The 27,759-nt window shown below is 40.8% G+C and overlaps 1 protein-coding gene across 10 annotated transcripts in view; it reads left to right on the top strand.

Moving 5' to 3' along the window:
* The window catches only part of AFF2 (AF4/FMR2 family member 2), a 426,551-nt gene that overhangs the window by 195,216 nt on the left and 203,576 nt on the right, over positions 1-27,759 (top strand). For 5 of the 10 annotated variants that reach the window (XM_043491627.1, XM_043491629.1, XM_043491625.1 and 2 more), the window contains exon 4: positions 7,475-7,573. The exons of the other annotated variants lie outside the window; for them this stretch is intronic. In XM_043491627.1, the coding sequence (XP_043347562.1) occupies positions 7,475-7,573 (99 nt within the window). The remainder of the gene's footprint in view (positions 1-7,474; positions 7,574-27,759) is intronic. 10 annotated transcript variants of the gene reach the window in all.

The following is a 27,759-nucleotide window of genomic DNA, read 5'->3' as shown; positions in this document are numbered from 1 at the left end:
AGTGAAGTGGCTTTGATTAAACCCCGGGAATTAATTAAATTAATCAGAATTTCTAATTTAACTCCTGTTTACACACTAGAGTTAGTATTGGCTAGCTTCACAGACCAGTTTGTCAGCAAGACCGTATTCAACTTCCAGGAAAAGTAAACATACAAGGGGGGAGGAATAGCTCAGGGGTTTGAGCATTGGCCTGTTAAACCCAGGGTTGTGAATTAAATCCTTGAGGGGGCTGTTTAGGACGCTGGGGCAAAAAAAATTGGGGATTGGTCCTGCTTTGAGCAGGGGTTTGGACTAGATGGTGTCCCTTCTAACTCTGATATTCTATGATTTCTCAAGACCCCTGTTACAACATAAAGCTAAATAACTGGGCTAAATCCTGTGCTGAGTCATAGACTTCAGTGGAGCAGAGGATCTGGATCTCTGTGTAAAAGGATAGTCTGATCCATTGTGCAATACTCAAGAAAATAGAATGGATGTATCATTCTGTGTAGATTCCTCTGTTGCTCACTCTCTGCCTTATATGTTATTTTATCTTTGATGTGGTATATTGCCTTTATTCTGAAATGTCATTTTGGATGCAAATGCTTGGTGTGCGCATAGGGAGGTAAGATAAAGAGGGAGATTGTAAAAACAGAAACCAAAAGGACAGATTTAAAAAGACACCTGCAGAATTCATGCTAGATTGGCCATAGCCAAGAGATTGTTGGCCCTACAAATGTGTTTTTTGACCCATAATAGGCTACAGCTCGATTTAATAGGTCACATTTCACTGCCTTTATGGACATCTTTACATCTTCTTTTCAGGGTAATTATCTTTACACACATCTGATGTGGCAATGTTGACTCCTGCTTTTGTACAGTTATAGGTTAATGAACCAAACTGATAATTTTTAAAAGAATAAATCAATCATGTATTGTTTTTGAAATTAAATTGAAGAAGTGTATTTAGAAGGCTGCCTTAGATTTCTGAAGACCGCTGAGCTGACTGGCAATTTTGATTCCTGGGCTCTGTGCAGCATAATGCGCAGCACAGACAGTGTTACAGAATGATATTGATGCGTTTAGGGCTCTTTGAAATATGGGGCCAAACCCTCAGATGCTTTAAATTAGCAAAGCTCCATTGAAATCAATAAAGATAAGCCAATGTATACCAGCTGAGGATCTGGCTCAGAGTGAAAGTGACAAAATGCTTAAACTCTGGAATTTAGAACTTGATTATTCAAAAAAAAATGGCATCTACATTTTTTTTTTTTACTAAAAGTCAACATTTTTTTCCCAAATTGCACACCAGGTTGGCTCAGCTATTTTTCAGTTATTCAAGCAGAAAAATATGTATGTACGAGGGATAGCTCAGTGGTTTGAGCATTGGCCTGTTAAACCCAGGGTTGTGAGTTCAATACTTGAGGGGGCCATTTAGGGATGTGGGGCAAAAACTGGGGCTTGGTCCTGCTTTGAGCCGGGGGTTGGACTAGATGACCTCCTGAGGTCCCTTCTGACCCTGATATTCTATGATTCTAAGGTGCCAAGTTGTTGTCGTACAAGTGAAAAGAAAAGGTGGCTTTGATTAAAAGAAATTGGCATGTTGTTTTAGACATAATATGGTTGATGTAGATATTTTGAAAACAGTTTTGAACAGCTGAGATATGAAAGCAGAAAGGGCCTAGTTTGCACATTCACTTAGTACTTTTAAAGAGGATTTTTAATGTACACTACAATAATTATGTTATTATTTTATGGCTTGGAAGGATTCCAGGAAATCCTTTCCATTTTTGGGGGGCGGGGTCGAGTGTATACGTATTTATTAAAAATTGTATTCTGTATCCTGAACCTTTCTGATGAGCTGTAGAACTGTGTAAAATCTCCTCTGGCACTTTTCTTAAGAGCATGAGTGTCAACTCCAACAGCCTGGTCAATTTCTAGTTAAGATGGTTACATCTGGCCTACCTAAATTCCCTTTGTAGTTTCAATTGGACATCATGCCCTTCTTTCTGAAGTAAGCCCCAAACTTGCATCAGGATCCCATATTGCAGATCCCTGCACCTGTACAGAATGGAACTGAAGTCAATTAAAATTACCATTGGAACTTTGCAAGGATGCAAGAGGCAATGCTAGTGGAGAACGTTGCAGGATTAGGATCTTCAACTGGTATTCAGTATTGCCCTTTTATTTGTTTTAATAGGCAGCAGGTTTAAAACACACAATGCACAGTCCATCTGTGGAACTCCTTGCCAGAGGATGTTGTGAAGGCCAAGACCATAACAGGGTTCAGAAAAGAACTAGATAATGGAGGATAGGTCCATCAATGGCTATTAGCCAGAATGGGCAGAGATGGTGTCCCTAGCTTCTGTTTGCCAGAAGCTGGGAATGGATGGATCACTTGATGATTACCTGTTCTGTTCATTCCCTCTGGGGCACCTGGCACTGGCCACTGTCAGAAGACAGGATACTGGGCTAGATGGACCCTTGGTCTGACCCAGTGGGACCATTCTTATGTTCTTATGCTCTGCCCTGTTAAAACAGTGGCTGCATTCTTGCTGAGAGAAGTATTTTTTGTCTTTTAGATGGGGTGAAGGAGGGGAATTGTGAGCTACGGGCATGCTCCTGCTAACAGTTACTTAAACACATATGTTTGTTAAATTCAGTGAGACTACCTGTGTAAGGATTATTTATGTGAATGAGGACCCTAATTAATGTTTGAATGCAGAAAAAGGGGTTATCAAAGCACAGTCTTCTTATCATTAAGGACTTGTTAGTCAATCTTAATACAGATGTTGCTATCATTCTACCTATAACCATTTACTTTATTCGCCAATATATGATAGATAATTGGAGAGATGGCTCCAGATTCTCCACCAGACTTTTGACCTCTTCATGCCAGGCTTCTGGTGCCAAGGGGTAATAAACCCCGTTGATCTATCCAGCTGAGGACTGGTGTTAGGGATTCACTGGGTGGCATAGAGCCAGCATAGTGGCTTTATGTTGCCTCCAGCCCCCAGTGCTGGGGGAGTGACCAGAAGCCCTGTGCTCTGACAGTCCCTGGCTGCCAGAACAGCCCTTGGAAGCCATTGGCATCCAGCATGTTTTCTGAGCAACTTTGAGGATGAGAAGTAATCCCAGGATCAGGGAGTCACAGATGGCTCATTTGCACCTTTCCAAAGTCTTCCCAGTGCTTATTGGGCACACTTAGTATGCGGACAACCATATGTAGCAATTATTAGACCAACTGGTTCTTGAAAAATAAGCTCTGGCCCAAGTCACCAACCTTCCATCAGCCCAAACATTTTAAAGGTGTGAATACATATGGATACGGACATCAGCCCTTAAGTCTTTCAATGCATGGAATACTTCTGCAAGTGACGCTTATGAAGGGTATGTAAAATGTCACACACTGTCGGTTCAGTAATTATTTTGTGAATTAGTGTTTTAAAAATATTCCTTAGAAAAAGACTTCAATGAAAACATTTTAAAATGATTTTAGTGCAAGTCAGGTCACATCTTGCAGTCCTCAAGCATAGCTCCCTAAGCAAATGTTGTGGCAGGAGGATAAATGTATGTGTATGAGCAAGTTCACTGAGTTCAGAGGTACTACCCATGTGCATAAGTGTTTGCAGGATCAGGGCCATGGACTTCAAGAGGAATTTGGCCTGAGTCTGTGCTTGACTGCAGGATTCAGTCTGTTGGACTGAATTTTTAAATTTTAAATTTTTTTTTTAAATTTAGCATATTGCTGTGATGTCATCCTGAAAGCCAGCTGGGAATTAGCATACTGTATCTCATTACTTCATGACTTTTATATATTCATATTTAGACAGAATAGTGTTAAAAAGAATACTTTATTTCATTATGCAATTCTTAGTGAGCTTATTATCATTAATATGTTTAGCATTAAATTTATTAGTGACATGCCCTTTAATTTAGCCTGTCTAATTGGTGCTAATTTAGTTAGATTGCATTAAATTACACCCTTTAATGTGGCTATGTGTGGGTCAAGAAATTCATTCCAACAGGTTAGGTGATTTTTCATTCAGCAGAACAGTATTGAGGTAGCTGAAAAATGCAATCATGTTCCAAAATAATAGTTTCCCTAGATATCAGGGAAGTGGGGTTTCTGTGATAAGTGCTCTTGTTGTGGAGACTTGCAGGTTCATCTTCCATCTAAACTCATCTCCCCAATCTCATAAACCAAGACAAAGGGAGCAATTAAAATCATTGCTCTTAAGTAAACCTGAATTATTAGGAGCGATCCTTATTTCAGCCTTCATTCCTTTTTTATCATGTTCAACAAACAGATAACCGTGAAAAATGTTGTCCTTTCTTTTATCTGAGTTTCTGCTTTCTGTCCCTTTAGAATTACTTTGGTCAGGTGGTTGGAGTGGAAAGAAATTGATTTGATCTCAGGGGTATACAAAGAAGCTATCTGAGTCTGGCAAAAAAAAAAAAGTCTAACCTGTAAGCGACATTGATCTCGAACAGTAGGAGCAGAGGACTGGAATGCAGGATTCCTGGGGGAAGATCCAGAAGTCAATGGAGCTATGACATTTTAAACCAGCTGAGATTCTGCCCGCTGGATTCAATTTCTGATTCCACCGCTTTCTCTGACCAACCTGGAGAAAACCACATGTACTCTGTAGTTCCTCAGTCTGTAGGTGCCTCCATCTTACACGTCTGCGATAATGGAACTACCATGCCTTCAGGCTTTCCCTCTATCCTAGGAATGAAACCAGTGTTTCACACTATTTCTATGGTTGGCAACAGGATGTCAATTGCAGATGAAGTGTTTCAGAGAATAGCCTAAATTATATGGTGGCCTGGTTTGTTCTGAGCACCAGTTTTATGTCTGAGTATCCGATGAGTATCCTAATCTAGAGGCACAGTCTGTACGGAATCCAGTCGAAACACGAGTCAAACCTTCAGTGTCCTTGCTTCCCTTAAGGCTTCCTTTTACTCCTCTACGCATTCCGTTGGAGTGGTCCAAAACAAAGCAAATGGACGACTTTCAGGTTTACTCTCAACAAATAATAGTGATAATCCTAGTAATTTAGAGGGCATGTTCTCAAGCTGTATGAGATCACTGTGTCTAGGATGAATCATCCAGCTTTTTCTTTATTATCCGATGGCTTGTCTCAAGTATTAAAAGGCTACAACCTGATACTAGGAGGCTCCTAAAAATATGCTTAGTTGCCTAATGGGTCACTGATACTATTAGTGTGATTAGCTGATATCTTGTGGTGGTGTTCTGTTGCTGTTGTCACCTGTGAAGTACAGTGTGCTTTTCACAGCTGTGTATTTTCCTATTTAGGTTAACACAGTCACTTTTCCCTTTTAATATATGAGTCACTGTGTCCTTGAAGGTTAATTGACTGACTGTATAGGAACATTAAAGTGTTTCTTCACCCACTGGCCGGGGCTGTGGGAAGGCAGCTGCAGTTCCCCCTCTGGCACCAATCAGAGAACTGACCAGGAGGGACAGCACAGATAGTAATTTTGTTGTCTTACTGAGTTTTAAGTCTGGGTGTCTCCTTGAAGACAAAGCATAGGTGGTACTAGGGATGTGGAGAGTGCTGCAGCACGCCCTAGTTTCAAGTGGGTACCATTATAGATGGGATTTACAGTTTGGTTCAATGTCTCTCAGCACCCCCACTATACAAATTGTTCCAGCGCCCCTGCCTGGTTGTACTAAAATATCCGCCTGAGTTTTCTAACATGGCTTGCTGATTATCAGGAATAGTGGTAAATATCCTTTGGACTAGGTCTGACTTCGATGGGCTTTGGATTGGGCGCCTTGAGATTGCTGTGGGAGAGTTAACCCACAGAAAGTAACAAGAACAACTCCTTTAAGAGTGGGTTCCGAGGTCTGAGTCGAGAACTGATCATGGACAAGATATCTGATCAACTCTGCCTTTGTCAACCAAGCTGTAAAACAGGCTGAAAAGAGAACAGCGGCTCAGTGGAAACACCATGCTGCCTCTGAGTTCCAATATTATGTTTTGAGGAAATAAATATACAAAAGAACCAGTGAGAAAAGAAACTCTAATAGGAAGAAACATCAGTAATACTGTAATTAGAACCAGCACTGCTTTACTGGAATAACAACAGTTGGTTATTCTGGGGTGCTATATAAAGAAGCAGAATATCTGTGTTGGAAAGGATACAGCATCTGCCTAAACCAAGTTTCCTAAATCTTTGCCTAGAGGCGCGATTGGTACTTGACAATAGAGCACAGAGATGACAGAAGGGGAGAGTATGCTAATCCATCAGGTCGCAGCATACTGTGGAGGGCGTATCTGGTTTTTTTAGACAAACTGCAGCGACGTGGTGTTGTGATAGCAAACAGAAAAGCATCCCCGTAACACAACAGCCCTTGAAATGAGTCTGCCAAAGCACTGTAGTAGCACTTGTGCCATTCATGCAGCAGTGACTAGATAGCACTTATTCTACAAGTGCATCTCAATAGGCCATGTGGTCTTCGGGGCTTCAAAGAAACAAAATGTCTATTTTTAAAAAGATTTGGTCTATTTATTGGCTTTGCATTTAGAACAATAAGCAGCGCCCACACACCCGCTCTGAGCACCCTGCCAACTCTCTAAGTATTACTAAGCTAAATATACAGGCTGTTCAACTCGTGTGGTCCCTCACTAGGCTGAGCCCATCAACCAGTGCAACAAAGCCAGTTCCACACCCAGTCTGACCAGGGTCAAGGAGCTCTGAGGCAGCTGTGTGCAGTGAGTTACCTCACCACAAGGAGAAGCCCCCAAACTAGCTGATCGCTGGCTAGATCGTCAATATCAAGATGTAACGTCTTGAGCAATGGAGGAAGCATGCAGGTCTCTTTCCAGGTATCTTGCACCATGGAGACATAGGCAATCTCATAGTAACAACAAACCCTGTTCTTCCCCACAAGGGCATTGGGCTCTGCCCAGTTAGAACCCCACTTCCCTCTTCCACAGTTATAGATCAATAGATTGTAAGGCCAGACAAGACCACGGTCATCGAGTCTGAGCTGCATAACACAGACCATAGGGTTTCACTCAGTGATCCCTGCATCAAGCCCATAGTTACTATCCTGGCTCATCATTTCTGCCTTGTTCATTTCTTGGTCAGGTATTAGTTCCTCCCCCCCAACAGTGATCTTCCCTTTACCCGTCTCCCCCAGGTTTGATTTTACCCCTTCTCTCTGGCAGCACCTCACTCCCCCGTGTCACAAATGAGCATTGGTCTCTTTGGGCCGATTATTTGTATTTAAAGAACTGCTCAAGGCTGTGCCAGGCCTGCCCGCTGCTTGGATGAATGTGAGGTGTGCCAGATCTGGTGCCAGAGGCATACTTGCCAACATTCCAAAGCTATAAACAGGGACATCTGAAGAGAAAAAATAGGGCCAAGATTTTTAAACCCCCAACTAGAAGAGCTAAGAAGGCAGAGAAGCTAAATGCTCCAGGTGGCATTGAAAAATAGGGATCTCTTTCTTCCCATGCAGAAAAGTGGGGAGTCAGCCACTGCCTCAACAACACACCTGCCTTCTCCTGGACCTGGGTATGGTGCTTCACAGGCTTGGAGACCCATGATGGGGACAGAGGCAGGTAGTGAGCATATCAAAGGATGACCAGAGGGGACAGGGACGAACACCATCCCCTCCTATTCCCAATAATACATTTCTGGGCATCCCCCATCAATGTGCCAGGGGAGTCCCTGGAAATGTAGCTCCTCATTGAGGCCAGAACTATTGTGTGGACACAGAGCTTGCACGTGGAGATCACTGAGATTCCAGGGAACCTGTTGTTTATGGGCTGGGCTTCTGTTTTCTTCTGCAAGGACCAAACCCTTCCTCCATTGGGATGGAAGAGTCCAGAGGAAATTCTGCAAGGGGAAGTTTGTGGAACTTAGACAGGTATCACCATGCCAGGGCATGGTCTGGTCATAGAATCATAGAATATCAGGATTGGAAGGGACCTCAGGAAGTCATCTAGTCCAACCCCCTGCTCAAAGCAGGAACAATCCCCAATTTTTGCCCCAAATCCCTAAATGGCCCCCTCAAGGATTGAACTCACAACCCTGGGTTTAGCAGGCCAATGCTCAAACCACTGAGCTATCCCTCCCCCGCACTGGTCCATACAGAGAAGCCAGCCAACCTTTTCTGTTCCCCAATAAATGTTCATTCCTGGATCATCCAATATTTGAGCAATGATTCAGGTCAGTTTTTACTAACCTGAACTAGTTCACACCTCCCTACAAATAACAGGCCAAGATCTGCCCTGAGTTATACCCCAACGTAAATCCAGTGACCCAAGAGAGGTTAGCTCAGGGCAGAATTTGGCCTTAGACATGTTATAAAACCACTTAGAAATAAAAGAGTTGATGTGATTTTTGCAAAGCTACTCACTGAGTCAGTGACACAGCCAGAATGCAAGACTCCCTGGACTGCAACTCCTCTCATTCCCATCCACTAGCTGACACTACCTTTCACTTCCAGAGCTTGAAATATTGTTTTCTACTGAATAAAATAGAAGACACTTTTGCAAACTATCAGCTGTAATACAAACTGGTAACTATCCAGACAATTCAAATAAGGCCGTTGCCTTCCAAACTGCTGCCCCCCGCCCCCTTTCACATTAGCAAGAACTAATATAGGGCAAGAGGAGAAGGATGTTATGCCCAATGCTGCCTTCTTAGGGGGCTTAGCTGTCAGTATATACATGTGACAATCCTTTCCTGCTTCCTCATATGTCCTTCCTCTTTTTAGGTTCAGTAGCCTCCTCTGCATTCAATTTCCTTATGGTACGGCTTGTTGCAGGGACTGGAGAATACACCCAGAGGAAGGAGAGATCAGAGGGAAGCAGGGCAGAAAGAGCCCAGGAAGGCTGTTGGATGGGTTAAAATCAACATTGCACTCTAATTTCCTATTTTCTTGGTCAGGTTAAGTTACAACCGCAATAAGATTTTAAATTCACGTTATTTGGGTTACACCCCAAAGCCCTCATGGCACTAACCCCCTTCACAATACGGCATCAATTCCTGTAAATCACAGAGCTTTAGATAAGATGTAGTTGTCATGTTCGTAGTGATTAAAAAATGTAGAATCTCTAATCACTGCAGTGAGTGACTGTCATCCATAAAGGGAATCTTGAGCTGGAGAGCAGTATTGATCTATTCAGAGGAATTTGCAAACTCCATTTCTCAGTTCTTGCACAGTTTAAGCAGCATAACAGAACACTTTAAATATACATCATTAGCTTCCCCTCCCCCTCCAGGCCTGGGGAATACATACATACATTTACATCTATTTTGGTCAGGTTCACTAGCCAAAAAGGTGCCAAGGTGATGCCAACATTTAGCAGTTATAATCTCTTCAGGCCAATATGTTGCATGGGTCAATCAAATTTACAAAACTGTACGACACGTGTTTCTCAGAAAGCTGCATGTACATTTCTGAACATAGCATCTCGACGCATCTTTGGTGTATGCAGTGTGCGGCCAGTGGTCCTGATTTACTTCACTGGTGGAATGCAGACTGCTACCCTGGAGGTGGCAAATCCATCTGTCACAGCAGACTGTGTTATGAGCATCCTGCAATCTCTGTTCGATAAAGTGGGTGAGGCTAGCTGTGGAGGGATCAGCACATCTCCTGGGAAGCCTTTACTGGCAGTGTGGAAGGGGCTCGTAGGGAGTCCAAGTCATGGTTAAAGCCAGCCCTATCCTGGAGGAGAGCGGCAGGGTTACCAGGGCATTACCTCCACCATAGACTGAATCCCGGCTTGAGCATCACCACAGATTTCTTGCCTCCTGCACCTACAAAGGTGAATCAAGCCCAGAGTCTTTCCCAACCTGTCACCCTAAGAAAATTTCAGTATATATCTAGTGTGTTCCTTATCTTAAAAAAACAAACAATTTACACCCTGTAATTCATAAAATATTTACATTCAAACTGTAGAATTGTAGGCAGAGATGAATATTAAATGACCAAGCATGATAAAGATGAAAGATTTAGCTCTGAATTTTCAGGATGGTCAGTTAAGGGTTTGTTTATTCATTCTTTAAGAAGCTTGATGGAAAAAAGTACCCGTAATTTCTGCAAAATTTTATTAATACAGAACTGTGTCTGTTGAAAGATTATATATATATCTATACCTTTCAACACACAAATAGTTCTCTCTATTTCTTATCTATCTATATATATGAAATATATATATATAGATATATGTATCAATCTCTGTGTGTATGTTTAAACTAACATTCTATGCATAGAAAAGCTGTAGCTTTGTATTTCAGTTTTCCTGGTTTTCACCACTCTCTTCTTTTATGCTTGGGTGGTCATATTTTGAAATTTCCCCAGGACCAGTTTTTCATGCAGTCACGTTTCTCATCACATCTGAAGGATGTTGTGCTTCGCATGGTAATTAGGTCCTCTTTGTTTCATCTGCTGAACTGCTCTCAGTTACTTCCTGCGGCAAATTCACTCCTGGAGGCTTTTGCTGTAATGTTAGAGCAGTGTAGATCCTCTAGGAGTAAACAGCTTCATTTTTACTTGTTTTTTTAAATACTGATTTACATCCTATTTTATATCTTGTGCCTTTATGTGCATCCTGATTGTTTTCTTAGAGTAATATCAGTTATGGGAATAATTTATTATCAGTTTGGATGTGTAAGGGATTTAAGTGTTTATATATATATGTAGATATATATATGGTGTGTATATAAAGACATTATACACACAAGGACATATCTGTCTACCTAGGGCTTGAAAATTCCACTTGCCTGGCAGAGGATACGGAGCTTTCCTGTGTGAGTGCCATCAAGCACTGCAGAAGCTAAGCTTGCATGTTTTTGGGGCGGGGGGGAAGGCCCAGTTGTCAGTTGCTCTGGTTCCACATTTGGGTCCTAGCAGGACATAGCAGACTTTAAGCCACCTTTGTACTCCCCATGTTGCGGGACTGGCCAGGGACCTACTTTGTTTGAACTGTGACCCGTCCAACCACGCTCCCAATGCCATACTGGGAGGAGGGCTGGGCCATATACTGGCCAGGGACACTCCCGCTGTAGCAGTGATCTTAGGAGGGAGTTTATACCTCCAGTAAGCCCCCTTCAAGCTGTCAGAATGCCTTAGCGTAACTGAGAATAGGGCCCAAGTCTTTATGGTTGTGAAGAAAACATTCGGTACATGAACTTAGTGTGAACGGATCCACAGCTCTCTTCCTGCCTGCAGATGCTCAGCTCCAAGCCTGGGTGCCTGCAAATACCTAAAGCTATAGCAGAATGACAATTAACTAGAGTGCCTGTCAGTTTTCACTACCCTGTTCAGAACCCCTTGGGCAACCATGAAACTGACAACAGGAGAGGCATGCATTGGGCTACTCATCGGGGGGGAGAACTTAAACAACAGAGTCTTGGGGGAGGGATGAAGGTAGATTAACAGAGACATCCCAAGTAGGGAGAGAGATGCGGGTGGGTGAAGCAGAGATGTCCCTTTCACCTTAGCCGATTTGCAGAACCCAAGAGAACAGGGAAGTGGTAAAGTAGCGGAGAATCACTCTCCTTTTGAGTAGCCAAGAAGCTCTTGAATGGGAGAGAGAATGGGTGTTTTTTTTTTATAGAAGCCAGAGGGGCTGGAAAAATTCATCAGAGATGTTCTGGACAGAAGTTGGTATGAAAGGTGGAGACCACAGACAGGGTTCAGGGAGGTCACTTGGGCAAGGGTGGCTGAAGCAATACAGATATTTTTCAGCCTCATCGATTTAGTCCTCAAAATGGTAGGTGGTAAACTGACTGACTATCATCTTCACACACACGCGTGCACACACACACACAAGTATAGATAAATGAAACACATATCTATATACAAATTTGAGCACACCTCCAAGACACACAGAAGGATGTGCATATATTAGTGGCATAATGCAAATACTTCTCCAAAACATGGCATTCCTATTGGTCATTTATCTATTTTTACACTGGAATTAATAATACTATTACTGTGATTATAATGACTGGCTAGTCCTTTAACTGGTCTCTAGCTTATTAGACTGCTTTTTCTTGTTTGTGTATTTTTCAAACATATTAAAAAAGTCTCCAAACTAATATTAGAAAATGACAAGTAGAATCCTGTCTCCTGAAGGGCTGATGAGATCATATGCATATGAGACTGTTATCTTGCACTGACACATGGCATTAAATCTTGGAGCCTCATCACCTGGGAAGGCATCATTATGCCAACAGTTTCTCCTTGTCAACCCTTCGGGACATGACAGCTTTTCCCTTTCAGCCAATTAAAACAAGGCTCCTTATTTTGTATCAGCCAATCAGAATTTGGCAGTTGGGTCTTTTCTCAGGGTCTCTTCATTTCATTTCATGGAATTTCATGGAATTTAATAGTAATTTGCAAGCATTAATTTATTCGCATTGGAATGAGACTATCTAGCTCTCCGGGGACTCTAGCGTCCTTATGTTCAACTGGCTTCTGAGTTGTAAGTGGAAGGAAAATTGAGTCTCGCATCCCACTGCTAAGTCCGAGTGGGTTCATCTTAAGTGTCAGAGGGAGCCCTAGAACTCAGGAGTTCCTGGCTCCCACTCTTGTGCTTAGGTGACCAGGCTAGCAGACAGGACTATCAATGAGTTGTAGTAGGAGAAGTATCCGGAGGTGTGTTTACTCCCCATCAAGTTCTACTTTCACCGTGGAAACTCAGGTTGGCCCATGAGTTGCAGGTCCTGTGCTGGACTATGGGGCTGCCAAGGCTTGCTAGTGTTGATTGAGCAGAAGGTTATGATATGAGGAGTTGGACCTCATATCATAACCTTCTGTCTCGTACCTTTTTGGTTTGACCCAGTATGGCGGTTCTTATGTTAGCCTAGTCCCAAGACTGCTTAGGAAGATAGTGCTGCTGCCTGCAGCTTTATAATCAAACAGAGGGAGTAGATCATGTGACAGAAGACTGTCCCCAATTTGGTCTTTTTTTTGTGCTTTCTCCGTTTCTCTCACTGACACGCAGTCAAGATACATGCCTAATATGACCTGCCTTGCTTTGCTTGGAGGGTGTAAACTCCAGATTAAGCTACCCTGCATGTTTTGTGTTTAGCTGCCACATAACTAAAATGTGTGCCTTTAAAAAGAGACCTCCCTGGATGATAGTGGTACGCTGACAAGAAGCTCACAGGCTTGTTAGTTCAGCCAGCAGACAGGTGCTTGGAGACCCTTTGTGTTTAAGAACAAAGGCATGGCAGCACTGCATTTCTGGGTGTGATGTGGGGCATGAGGCTGCAAACTCATCCCAAAACAGCCATTATTCCCCTGCAGTGCTCAGTCTGTCGGTCTTGATTTCAGTTATAAAATGAAAATAATAGGCGGGGGAAAAGGTCAGACCATTTACTGAGGACTGATGTTTACAACCAGTCAGGAATCTCCATTTGTATACAGCCTCACAGATGCATGTCACTCCTATGTAGTACCTTCCATCATAGGATCTTAGAGCACTTGAATGGATTAAGCCTCAAACCCAATCTCCACCCACCCCAACCCCCCATAAGGTAGATAAATGCTATTCACTCTATTTTACAGATGGAGAAACCAAGACACGGAAAACTCAAGTGATTTCCTTGAGGTCACATAACAATTCTATGCCAAGCCAGCCTATAGGCCCCAAATCGCCTCCCATTTCTCTTGTTCCATAGTTATTTTGTAATATTTTACATCATAAAGTTCTTAAAATTAAAAGAAAAGAATGTTGGGTCTCCTTACATACTGCCTATTAAAGGACTTATTGGGCCTTGAGCCAATGATGTGAGAAGGAGTTGTGCTTTGGATCAAAGATAATATATGTGGGTCAAATATAGCATGGTAAACTATAGATCGAAGGGAATAGCCTAGAAACGTGAATCCAAAGGAAGAGTGATGAATGTGGAACTACTGTTTAAGCTGCACATGCTGGTTCATGCTGCACATCGGAAACAAAGTTAGCAACAGTCTCTAGATCATTGGCTCTTTCTGGGCAGTAAGATCTAAAAAGAAAAGGAATAAAGGAGGGAGGGAGAGGCACACAGACATGCACGGGCACACACACAAGTATGAGGCAAAACAAGCTGGTTATGCTGCAGAAAGGGGTTTTAACACCAAGCTCAGGAGACACAAAGAGTAAGTACCAAGAAAATGCTTTCTAAGGGTGTAGGAAGATGACTAGTAACTTCATGATGTCCCTTTGGAATTTTGCAATCCAGATTTTTCCAAGTTGCATTTCTTACAGGTGAGGTGTGGGATCCATAATACTTGTCTCTTTTCTGCTTCCATTAACAGTCTGTCCCTGCAAACAGAGACATTGGATCCCTTCTTCTTAATGAAACACGGCACTCACCTAGATAATGCAGTCTTTATGGCAAACCTTCACTACATTGTGTTGTGACATAGCTGTTCAGCTCCCATTAACATTAATGGGAATCCCATGACTAAACCCCCCATACGTCATGCTGAATATTTACCTCTTATTGTCACTGTTTCCATATTTCTATTTTCTCTCCATTGCTCATATGTCATTGCAGCAGTGTTCTCATTGTTTTGAATTAAGGGACTAATATCTCTGCATTCTGGATTTAAGAAACTTTGAACAAATAGGGATGGAGTATAATTTGTAGAGCAGATAAAATTGTGATCTTGAAAATGCTAACAGACTAGCATGTTATTGCATAATAGGTGTTAGATGCCATTTAAAAAAAAAAGAGCCCTTGTGAAATGAGGACAAGATGTCATGCTTTATTTGCTAGCATGACCTGTAAAATGAAGAAAGAAGACATGTCAAATTTAATGAAACATGTCTTACAAGTACAGATAGGTGTTTGCTTAGATGGAGATAAGTGAATTAATGACACATCGTTATTTATTGGTGACTTCTTACGCAAAGACTTCTGGGCCACCCAAAGGAGTTATAACAAAGGATTTGCTGCCAATTGGCTAGTTTAAATAGTAATGTTATTTCAGATCCAAAAGCCCCCTTTGCTTTTATGACAAGCTGCTTGTGAAGAGGAAAGGCCTCTGACTGATTCTTTAGTCTCTTGAATTGCTCTTGATAGTGTAATACATATGGGTAGGTTTATTTATCTTGAGTTTGGAGCTTTTGCAGTTTCCAGCTATGTGTCTGCTCTACAAATCTTGTTTTTCTGCTTATGGCATCAGTCAGAATAAATGGAGGTAGTGGAATCTGCCAATGCTGCTGTAGGAAATTTCCCTGAAGTGTCCCCAGTCTCCTAATATATCAGTGTCTCTTCTTGTCTGTTTCTGATGGGGTCCAGCAGCAGGTCAGCATCCTTAGGTAAAGAAAGGCTTCCTGAAGTGAGCAGCAGTCACAGAAAGTAAATTAATGGAAGCCGGCATCTGCTGATCTCTTTGACAATCAGGAATTTTCGCTGCCAACATTTAGAAACCATTGGAAATGGTCTCCATTGGAAACCAGATTTCGACTTTCTGCCCTGGGCTGCCAAAAATATTTCAGCAGAAAATGCTAAAGTAAGTTGAACTTTGAATTATAATTTCAATGACTATCTAGTGAAATGGATTAATGTGCTGGCACTGCACCTTTGAGGCTTTGGCTTGAATCTTGTAGGATAAAAATCTGTCTGCTTTGACAGTTGAAAAGGTCGCAAGTGAAATGGTGTCAGGTGGTTTTAGCCCAATCCAAAATCTCGATTAGGAAATAGATGTAAAAGTTGTTCTTGTGAGAGATCATCTCAGATCTTTTTAAAACAATCATTTCTCAATATGTTTTCACTTAGATATTATCAACCAAATTAATCCCAGACGGCTGCATTCTGCAAATTTGGAGCTCAGTCCAGACTTTGATTATGGAGCTCAATTCTGATTATGATTGAGCTAACATCAGTTTCATGCTCTCCTCTCTCCATTGATTTCGATGGAGTTACATCTGCTTTACCCACGTATAATGGAGAAAAAGAGTCTGGCCAAGGAAGTCTTAAGTCCACCACAGAATTAGTATGCAGGTATTTGGCTGTCTGTAAAGCAACATTTTCATTTAAATATTTTTAAACGTTTTATGCCTGCATTTTTATTAGCTGAGAATTTGAGAAGAGCATGCCGTTGTTACTTCTGTTGATGAGGGAGACGATCACTTTAAGACACTTGTCAGAAGTGCTTCAACTGAATATCTTAACTGTTAATTAGGAATCTGTTTAAAGAGCAAAGAAGACAGATTTTGTTAATTTATTTATTCCTTTGAAAGTAAATAAATACATATATAAAAAAATTCCAACCAAGTAGCAAAGGGCCAGATCATTCTAGCAGAAACTTCAACTGATAATAATAGTGATTGCAGCTCAAAGAACAATCTGGTATGATATGGAGCAGAGATTAAGCTTGCTGCTAATAGAGTTGTAAAGCATTTTCACTATCTTTGATTTGTCATAGTCCTGCTTTCCATGAACACACCTTGCTTGTGCCAAAAGGACTTGGCAGATCTCTTCAGAGTCAGTTTGCAGATTGATTGCTTATTGCAATAAGAAATATGCACGTGCAGGAGAGTGCAGGTTTGAAAATCAGCTGTCAGTGGTGTGATACATGAATTACCTTTTTTCAAAGTAGCAGCCGTGTTAGTTTGTATTCGCAAAAAGAAAAGGAGTACTTGTGGCACCTTAGAAACTAACAAATTTATTAGAGCATAAGCTTTCGTGAGCTACAGCTCACTTCATCGGATGCATTTGGTGGAAAAAACAGAGGGGAGATTGATATACACACACAGAGAACATGAAACAATGGGTTTATCATACACACTGTAAGGAGAGTGATCACTTAAGATAAGCCATCACCAGCAGTGGGGGGGGGAAAGGAGGAAAACCTTTCATGGTGACAAGCAAGGTAGGCTATTTCCAGCAGTTAACAAGAATATCTGAGGAACAATGGGGGGTGGGTTGGGGTGGGGGGAGAAATAACATGGGGAAATACTTTTACTTTGTGTAATGGCTCATCCATTCCCAGTCTCTATTCAAGCCTAAGTTAAATGTATTCAGTTTGCAAATTAATTCCAATTCAGCAGTCTCTCCTTGGAGTCTGGTTTTGAAGCTTTTTTGCTGAAGGATAGCCACTCTTAGGTCTGTAATCGAGTGACCAGAGAGATTGAAGTGTTCTCCAACTGGTTTTTGAATGTTATAATTCTTGACGTCTGATTTGTGTCCATTCATTCTTTTACGTAGAGACTGTCCAGTTTGACCAATGTACATGGCAGAGCGGCATTGCTGGCACATGATGGCATATATCACATTGGTAGATGCGCAGGTGAACGAGCCTCTCATAGTGTGGTTGATGTGATTAGGCCCTATGATGGTGTCCCCTGAATAGATATGTGGACAGAGTTGGCAACGGGCTTTGTTGCAAGGATAGGTTCCTGGGTTGGTGGTTCTGTTGTGTGATGTGTGGTTGCTGGTGAGTATTTGCTTCAGACTGGGGGGCTGTCTGTAAGCAAGGACTGGCCTGTCTCCCAAGATCTGTGAGAGTGATGGGTCGTCCTTCAGGATAGGTTGTAGATCCTTGATGATGCGTTGGAGAGGTTTTAGTTGGGGGCTGAAGGTGATGGCTAGTGGCGTTCTGTTGTTTTCTTTGTTGGGCCTGTCCTGTAGTAGGTGACTTCTGGGTACTCTTCTGGCTCTGTCAATCTGTTTCTTCACTTCAGCAGGTGGGTATTGTAGTTGTAGGAATGCATGATAGAGATCTTGTAGGTGTTTGTCTCTGTCTGAGGGGTTGGAGCAAATGCGGTTATATCATAGAGCTTGGCTGTAGACTATGGATCGTGTGGTATGATCTGGATGAAAGCTAGAGGCATGTAGGTAGGAATAACGGTCAGTAGGTTTCCGATATAGGGTGGTGTTTATGTGACTATCGCTTATTAGCACCGTAGTGTCCAGGAAGTGGATCTCTTGTGTGGACTGTCCAGGCTGAGGTTGATGGTGGGATGGAAATTGTTGAAATCATGGTGGAATTCCTCAAGGGCTTCTTTTCCATGGGTCCAGATGATGAAGATGTCATCAATGTAGCGCAAGTAGAGTAGGGGCATTAGGAGACGAGAGCTGAGGAAGCGTTGTTCTAAGTCAGCCATAAAAATGTTGGCATATTGTGGGGCCATGCGGATACCCATCGCAGTGCCGCTGACTTGAAGGTATACATTGTCCCCAAATGTGAAATTGTTATGGGTGAGGACAAAGTCACAAAGTTCAGCCACCAGGTTAGCCGTGACATTATCAGGGATACTGTTCCTGACGGCTTGTAGCCCATCTTCGTGTGGAATGTTGGTGTAGAGGCTTCTACATCCATAGTGGCTAGGATGGTGTTTTTAGGAAGATCACCAATGGACTGTAGTTTCCTCAGGAAGTCAGTGGTGTCTCGAAGATAGCTGGGAGTGCTGGTAACGTAGGGCCTGAGGAGGGACATAGCCAGACAATCCTGCTGTCAGGGTGCCAATGCCTGAGAGTTTCAGAGTAGCAGCCGTGTTAGTCTGTATTCGCAAAAAGAAAAGGAGTACGTGTGGCACCTTAGAGACTAACAAATTTATTAGAGCATAAGCTTTTGTGAGCTACAGCTCACTTCATCAGATGCATTTGGTGGAAAAAAATTTTTTTTCTGTAGCTCACGAAAGCTTATGCTCTAATAAATTTGTTAGTCTCTAAGTTGCCACAAGTACTCCTTTTCTTGTTCTAGTTGTAATCTATAGCAGCTATTTAAATAAGTGGGCTTTGATGTCAAAATTCAGCAGTGGTATGCATCTCCATTTTATTTATTTCCTTTTTCTTTGTTTTTTTTTTCTTTCTGTGTTTCCATTTTAAGGTAAATAAACCATAGTTTCTATGTAACCATGATGCAATACATGGGTTGATGGAACTGCACATGTGTTGCAAAGATTAATTGGCATTCAGTTAGGCCTCATAAACCATAGTGTGCCATACATTATCCTCTATTTTGCCTTCTATTTAAAATGCAATATAGTTCACATAGTGGGCAAAAACTGAAAGCAGCAAGCACTTTTATGAAGTGCACAGTGTCAAGCGTGTACTTTTTGCAGACTGATCTTCCTAAGTGACACGGCCCTGGGAGAGCTGAGAGATTCAGATATGCCTTAATTGTGGGGCAGAGGTAACATGGTGTTGCCTTTCTGTCCTAATTGCATCTATTAAGTAAGTCCCTTGGGAACCTTAAAATCCCAGAAATATCTTTTATTTGTTCTATCGATTTTTCTGACAACGACGACAACAGCAACGAAAAGCTAACACATTGTCATGTTTTCAGATAAAAGCATTGGGATTGAACACCAATTTTAAAGAACAGTTTCCTCAGCACAAAGATCTAGGGTGCATTTTTCTTGAATGACATTGGATGGGAAGATATGGTGGTAGCTAGGTTGATAACAAAGTCAGAGAGGCTAAGCAGTATGACTGCAAACATTACTTATAAGAGAATGAAGTGGTAATTTTGCAACTATCACATCTCAAATATGTGACCATTTTCCTAGTAATAAAACTATTAATCTGTAACTGTTTACTTATCAGGAGGCCATTATGTGATTGATGACCTGAAAATGGAGGTTATCTTTCAATTCATTTGAAATGCAAACTGACTAGACAAACTATAGCTATTGTGGCAAATTTTTAAGCAAAATCAGGCACCTACATTGACCTCCTATTTACATTTCTTTGAGAAGAAAAATCACATAAAAGCTATCAAGAAACACATTTTACAGCAGGCAAATTAATTGGTTTTACTGTATTTGAATGGAGGGTTTGTCAAATAAAACATGCCATGACAGTTAATAGTGTCATTTAGAGGCAGAAAATTATTGGCTTATTTGTTATGGGATAAAAGGAAGGCAAACACTTTGTATTAGGAAGTTTTAATGTGTTTAAATTCCTCATTAGGGATTTATGGACATTCTTGCTTAGTATAGCGCCTCATTAATTTGAGGCTAAACAGTTACTTCTCTGTTCAATTCTAGTGTTGGGGCTTTCCCCCCCCCCCTTTTTTTTCTTTAATTAGAGCTTGCATTAGAATTTGGTCTCTACACCGCTGGAGATGTAGAAGTAATTAATGTGATTTATAAATCGAATGGAAGTGAGTTATTCTTAGATATCCTCTCATTTTAGTGAGTAGTTAAAGCATACATACCAGTATGTAAGTATACACACAGATCTAAAAGATTTCAGAAGCTCAAGAAAAGTATGACTTCTGCACGGAATACATGTAGCAGTGTCCCTTGGCATTAATAGATCAATGAATTTTAATTAGAAACGTAACTAAAAGGGAGACAGTAAAAAGATCCCATTCGATTTCAGATTTCTTTGTTATATACTGTCAAAAAACCATATAGGTGTGATAAGTGTCATCCAGGAGCAGTTCAGATCATCAGAAGTGTTTTTAATATATACAAGGATAAGACCAGGTTTTCTAGATGGTTGCCTGAATTTGGATCAGTTCCCTATTAAGTTGCAAACACTAGTCTCACTGTTTTCATGTTCCGTGCAGGAACAACTTATCATTTTCTTTTTCATTCAGTAAGTTTCCCTTTTTTTGGACTGGAGTTAACTACAAAATATTTGCATGTTAGTTTTGTTAACGTGAACACACAACCATTGATATTTAACCTTTTTGATGTTTCAGAAAGATGATTTTATTTCCTCAGAATGCAATGGTGTTTTTCTTGCACTTGGAATTATGGCCTATATTTTGAAAAGATAGTTTAAGAATGAAATTTATGAGTCACTATCTTCTAGTGAAGAGATCTATGAAAATGACTAATTTACAAACAAGGTTTGAGCAATTAATGTAGGTCCTTGCATTGACCCTGCAGCTGTGTCTTTACAAACTAGTATAAAAATTAATACGGAGAAGTGTTTCTTTTTAATAAGTATATTTATAAGAATTCAAAACAAACTCCCTTGTATTCATGTAGGTATATTTAAAAAATCTTTTTATGCTGGACAATATTTTTGAGATGTTCCTATTTAAAAATCTCTGATTTTCCAATCTGAATACATTGGTGCTTTCAGTTAAATTGATGCAACTTCATTGACGTCGAGACTTCTCTAGTATTTCAGTGGGCCCTTGCACAGCTAGAGGCTGATTCTGATCTCACTAGCACAGTGTTTATTTGGACTAAGATAATTGTAGTCATTGAATTTACGCCATATAAAACGTGTATAAATAAGCTCAGAATCACAGTTGTGTCAGATGTAGATATTTTACTTTTATATAGCGAGGGCTTTTGATGGAAATTCCAAGGACCTCAGTAGAGTTACACCAAAGATGAATTTGGTCCCAGATTTACACTGATATAACTGAGAGTAGAATTAGTCTCAAAAGGCCAAATTCTCCTCTCATTTAGATCAGTTTTACATTCATATTGCTTCATTGACTTCAAAGGAGTTGCATTTGACTTACACCAGTGTAACTGAGAGAAGGAACAGACTGTTAATTTTTGGAACATCATCTATTTTAGAAGCCAGGGGTTGCACCATCTGACTGTTAGTCTGTCTTTGCCATTGCAAATGAACGACTGCAACATGGCATTTTAGGTCTGGGCACTTTTTACTATCGATTTAATGGAGGGGACCAGGGTAACACCTTTATCTCTTCCAAGGACAAGATGAAAATATGAGGGTGTGGTTTAAATGAGTGTGTATTAGGGTTGCTAACTTTCTGATGTCAGAAAACTGAACATCCTTAAACCGCTCCCTGTTCCGCTCTTTCTCCAAGGCCCCACCCCTGCTCATTCCATCCCCCCTCCCTTCATCGCTCACTCTCCCTCACATTCGCTCATTTTCACCAAGCTGGGGCAGAGGTTTGGGGTGCAGGAGAGGGTGAGGGCTCCGGCTGGGGGTGCAGGCTCTTGTATGGGGCCAGGGATGAGGGTTTTGGGGTGCGGGATGGTGATCAGGGTTAGAGCAGGGGGTTGGGGGTGTGGGAGAGGGTGTGGGCTCTGGGAGAGAGTTTGGGTGTGGGAGGGGATCATGGCTAGGGGTTGGGGTGCAGGCTCCAGGCAGTGCTTACCTCAGGTGGCTCCCGGAAGCAGCTGGTAGGTCCCTGTGGCCCCTAGGCAAAGAGGCGGCCAGGGGCTCTGCAGGCTACCCTTGTCCACAGGCGCCATTCCTGCAGGTCCTATTGGCTGTGGTTCTCAGCCAATGGGAACTGCGGAGCCGTAGCTCGGATGGGGGCACCTCCCTGGCTGCCCTTGCGCCTAGGGGCTTCAGGGACATGCTGGCAACTTCCAGGAGCTACGTGGAGCTGGATAGGGAGCCTGCCTTAGGCCTTCTGCACTGCTGACCGGACTTTTAACGGCCCGGTTAGCACTGCTAGGGTCCCTTTTCAAACGGGCATTCCAGTCAAAAACAGAATTCCTGGCAACCCTAGTGCTTATATTTCTTAGAGAAATACATATATAAGTATATATAAAGTGCTTCAGTAGTTTGCTCTTTTCCAGTATTTATGGGGTCTTAAACAATAGCTTGTATTTAAATAAGCAGAATGTTTTGGTAACAAGTAAAACTGCTGCAAGATTTACAAATGCCTACTTGATTAAGGCTGAGCAGTGTGATGGTATGTTGATTGATCTGGTATTATCATGCTGCTGAACTTCCAAACTATTTCAATCAGTGTCCATAAGTAACATCTAATTCCTTCAGAATTTTGAACTGTTCTTTTATATATACACACGGACCTTGTCATTTTATTTAACTGATAGAGGAAATGATTGGAGATGAGCATATTAGGCTCATTAGCTCTGTGTAGGAAATTGAAGTTACCTGAGATTAACAGCTTTGACAGCTGAACTAGGGTCCTTTTCAAGAGCCCATTGAATTCAGTGGGAGTCATTCTATTGATTTAAATAGACCTACGATCATGTCCGAGAATTGTTTTACTAGTTAACTCAATTTGTGTATGAAAAGGGCTAGATTCTTCTCTAACTTACCCTGCGACAACCACAGTGGCTTCAGGTGTGGTTGCACCAGTGAACTGCTGTTAGAAGTTGGTTCAGTAATTGCAACTTGTTCAGATTCTTTAGTAACTTTAGAGATTGGCATAACTTCTCCATAGTGCAACATGTATGTAAGGGGTGTGCATGGGGGATGCTGTTCTATTTGTGCTGCAGGCATGAATTTCTTTATTTGTTTTTATTTTGTATTTATATGTATTTTTCACAGACTTTTGAATACCCCATGGAGACATTTGTGAAATCTAGTCTACTCGTATTTTAGCTCCTGCATGATTGGAGGTACTCTTAGAAGACAGCATATGTATATGAATTCAGACCCATAAATGGCTCTCTGAGGAATTAATAACTTTGTGACAATATAACACATGTCTGAATACCAGGAGAGTCCTTTTTATTTGGATTTATTTGAATACCATTATTTTGGCTCCATTCAGGTTCCTGAAGACCCCAAACACATAGTCCTACAATATATTGGTGATAACCTCATGAAGGAAATAGCACCAAGCAGTAATATTCACTTCTTGGTCATTTGCTGCACCTGTTTTAACCTGTTTGCACTAAAGGTAGTAAGGAAAATCCAGGAAACTCCCAGCTATAGACATTAGCCTGACGTTTATTTCGGACATCTTTGACATGAATGTCAAAATCATATGAAATCGGAAACAGACAGGAAGACTGAATTGGAAAGTGACCAGGGGACATTAGACCAGTGGGGTGTATGCAATGCCATAAAATTCACTACACATAAGTATAGAGCAATCCACCACTGGAGACGAAATAAATAGCACAGATACTGACTGAGGGATAAACTGCCATCTAGAAAGGAATGAGTCTGAAAAAGGCTTAAGGATGACTGTACATGGAAGACTAACTGTGAACTTGCAATGCAAAACCATTGCAGAAATGGGCAAAACTGCTCTTGGATATAAATGTAAGGGGGAAATAGCCCTCACACAGCTGCCTCTGAAGTACTGTGTCTGGTCCTCACAGTTTAGTCAGGATATAGCAAAACTGGATAAAGTACAGAGATGAGCAACAAAAATGCTACAATGACTGGAGACATGACATCTGAAGTGCACTATTCATCTGTATTAACCCCCACTTCTGCTGGTCTATCTTCATTGTTATGTAATCTTCATGCTACACATCCAGACTGGTGTTTTGGCTGAAAGCCGTTTGTTAACAAATCCATCATACTGGCACCCTGGAAGGGTTTGGTTGAATGCGTGCTAACAGTTGGATTCTAAATTTTATCCAAGGGAAGCCTCTTCTTTCCACCATATATGGGAACTTTGCAGTTGTTAGTACAGACCGACCCACTTCCCACACAGTATTCACCACAGGAGACATTGGAGAAATTGAAGGCATTCATAGAATTAGGCAGGTACTAAGCGTCCTGTCGACGTTGCCATTCCTGACTTTATAAGAGTTTTCCTCTTATCACCCTGTAGTGCACAATCAAAACCATCTATCAAGGCACGTGTACAGGATCTTTTCATGCAAGTAAGTGAAAAATCAATTTATGGCCACAAAAGTAAACAGTAGCATTAGCTTAATCTCTCTAGAGTCCACAATGGGTTCCTAGATAAAGGGTATGACATTGGAAATAGATCTGTTGATATGTGAGTTTATTGGTGCTCAAACGCAAGTGAAGAATGGGATTTAACATGAAACATTTGTTTCCAATATGACAGAGATAGGAAAGGTACATTACTTGTTGAATGCCAGTTGTCAGAGGAATTGTTTATTCGAGAACAGTTTATCCTAATTAAAATACAATCGTTTAGTCCTATCAAAGAGATTATCCATAGTCTGATACTGTCTACCAAACTTGAATTTTCAGGACTAGACTAATGTGCGCTGTTTACTTCCCAGAAGTTTGCTGGAAGTTTTTAATTCTTAGCCGAGTTCTTATACCAATTCCACTCTTTTCCCAATATGGCATTTCAAAAAAGTGTCTTCTCCTTTGAAACTTTCATATTGATAAACACCAATCTGATGTAAATTGCATGGGAAAGGCATATTACGCAATTTTCCTATGTTGCATAAACAAAATCTGAGCTCATGCAAGTTATAAATAGTTCAAGATGAGAGTGTGGCCAAGGAATTGCTGAATGAATAAATGGAAGGTTATATCAACATTAATCCTTAGATATTATAACAGGTCACTCACTGTCATTTGATTTGCATAACATTAAAACTATTTTCCCTACATTCTAATATTCCTCATGCCTCCTTCCCAGAGTTTAACATGGAGCCAACCAAGTCATACGTTAAATCCTTAGGTTCTACATTATTTAAGTTATACTCTTTCACTTGTGAGACTGCTTTATTAGGTCGAATATTTTGACCATATAACCTCTTCCCCCCCCCGAAGCAATATTTTAAAATAAACACAAAATCTTCTGATGCAAAGGAGTTTCACCAGATTAAAATTAAATTGGAAGAGGAATTCAGTGTACCATGTAACTTGTGAAATCTTTTTGGTTTGATTGAAGTTACATTACCTCAGGACGTATGTCTGCAGTTTATGTAATATTAACTGTTCTTCAATCAAAAGTTCATGAATACACTGCAGAATGAGAAAAAGAGCTCATGATGTGAGCAGCAAGCACTTGGTTTTAACAAACCATAAATCCTAGAATCGATCCTTCCTGTTGTTCACAGAGGTAGACAGGTCCAAAAAGTATGTACAAAATCTAACCTCAAAGTGTTTCTTTTTAAAATGTGACTACTGATGAAAGCTTTAAAAAAAATCACATTGTAGCTTTCAAACCACTTGATTTTCTATAGATTTGGAGAATAGTGGTATTTCATATGGGATGTCAATGACATTTTCATGTAAATTCTAATAATAATTCCTTACAGCACTAATATTTGTGTAGGTTACAAATACTGTATTAGCCATATTTGTCTCTGGTCTGATGAATATCTGCATGGATCCTGTAGTGTGCTGTGCAATGCCACTTGTACTTGTTAGCTGAATGGACAACTAATCTTCAATTTCTGATTCATACTTGGAAAGGTTTTTTCAGAATAGACTAAGTATCTGACAGATCTGTACTTTTCAAGTCACTTAAACTATGACTACCCTAGAGAGCTTACAGCGATACCGATGTAGCTGCACCGCTGTAAACTCCCTAGTGTAAACACTCTAAGCTGATGGGAGAGAGCTCTTCCATCAACTTAATTAATCCACCCCTAACGAGCGGCAGGAGAAGTTCTCCCACCAGCATAACCCTGTCCACATTTTGCTTTGGTTGGTGTAACTTATGTCGCGGGGGGGCTTATTCACACCCCTGAGCTACATAATTTATACTGACATAAGTGATAGTGTAGATATAGCCTTAGAATGTGGAGCTACCACATGAATTTAGAAAAAATTGTCTCCTTCTTTTAAAAATCCATTAATAATAATGTACGGAAAGTCTTACATTGATCTTCTCTATGATAGCCCTGTTGTAGTAATTATTCTTTTAATTAAAGGAGTACTTGTGGCACCTTAGAGATTAACAAATTTAACAAATTTTAAACAAATTTTATTTGAAAGCATAAGCTTTCGTGAGCTACAGCTCACTTCATGGGATGTGTGCAGTGGAAAATACAGTAGGGGGTTTTTATATATACAGAGAACATGAAACAGTAGGTGTTACCATACACACTGTAACAAGAGTGATCAGGTAAGGTGAGCTATTACCAGCAGGAGAGGGGGAAAAAACAAACAAACAACCTTTTGTAGTGATAATCAAGGTGGGCCATTTCCAGCAGTTGACAAGAACATGTGAGGAACAGTAGGGGGGAAAATAAACATGGGGAAATAGTTTTACTTTGTGTAATGACACATCCACTTCCAGTCTTTATTCAAGCCTAATGTAATGGTGTCCAGTTTGCAAAGTAATTTCAATTCAGCAGTCTCTCGTTGGAGTCTGTTTTTGAAGTTTTTTTGTTGTAATATTGCCAGTTTTAGGTCTGTAATCAAGTGACCAGAGAGATAGAAGTGTTCTCTGACTGATTTTTGAATGTTATAATTCTTGACATCTGATTTGTGTCCATTTATTCTTTTACGTAGAGACTGTCCAGTTTGGCCAATGACCTAAAAAGTGTTTTGTTTGTGTTTTTTTCTCTCCTACTGGTAATATCTCACCTTATCTAATCACTCTCGTTACAGTGTGTATGGTAACACCCATTGTTTCATGTTCTCTGTGTATATAAAATCCCCCTACTGTATTTTCCACTGCATGCATCCGATGATGTGAGCTGTAGCTCACGAAAGCTTATGCTCAAATAAATTTGTTAGTCTCTAAGGTGCCACAAGTACTACTTTTCTTTTTGTGGATACAGACTAACACGGCTGCTACTCTGAAACATATTCTTTTAATGTTTTGCATTCATCTAAATGTTTTCCACTTTGTGCCTGCTGCTGCTTGGCTCTCCCTGTATGCCAATCACAGCACTTTAACATCATGTGTTACCTTAATACCCATGATTCTAAACAAAGCAATGCCAGAGGGAACAAAAGTTCTGTCAAGTCATTAAAAGAAATCTCCTTTGCCATTAACAAAACTGATGCATGATCATTTAGAGCTATTAGTGAGTGTTGCCAGTTGAAGTAGATTGTGATTACAGAATATATATAATAGATTTTACTCAACTAAAATTGTGTATTTGTATTATTATTTCTTAAGCAATGTAAGCTTACATAGTGCTGTGCATTAGGAGAACTATGTCAAATAAGGAAGAAGTACTTTGCTCCAAAAGACTAACAGTCCCAAGGACACAGATGGGAAATTGCTGCACACTGGAA

The sequence above is a fragment of the Dermochelys coriacea genome, chromosome 9 (assembly GCF_009764565.3).
Source record: "Dermochelys coriacea isolate rDerCor1 chromosome 9, rDerCor1.pri.v4, whole genome shotgun sequence".
NCBI lineage: Eukaryota > Metazoa > Chordata > Testudines > Dermochelyidae > Dermochelys > Dermochelys coriacea.
Note: the sequence above shows the minus strand (reverse complement) of the source record. Positions and strands in the feature narration are given on the sequence as shown.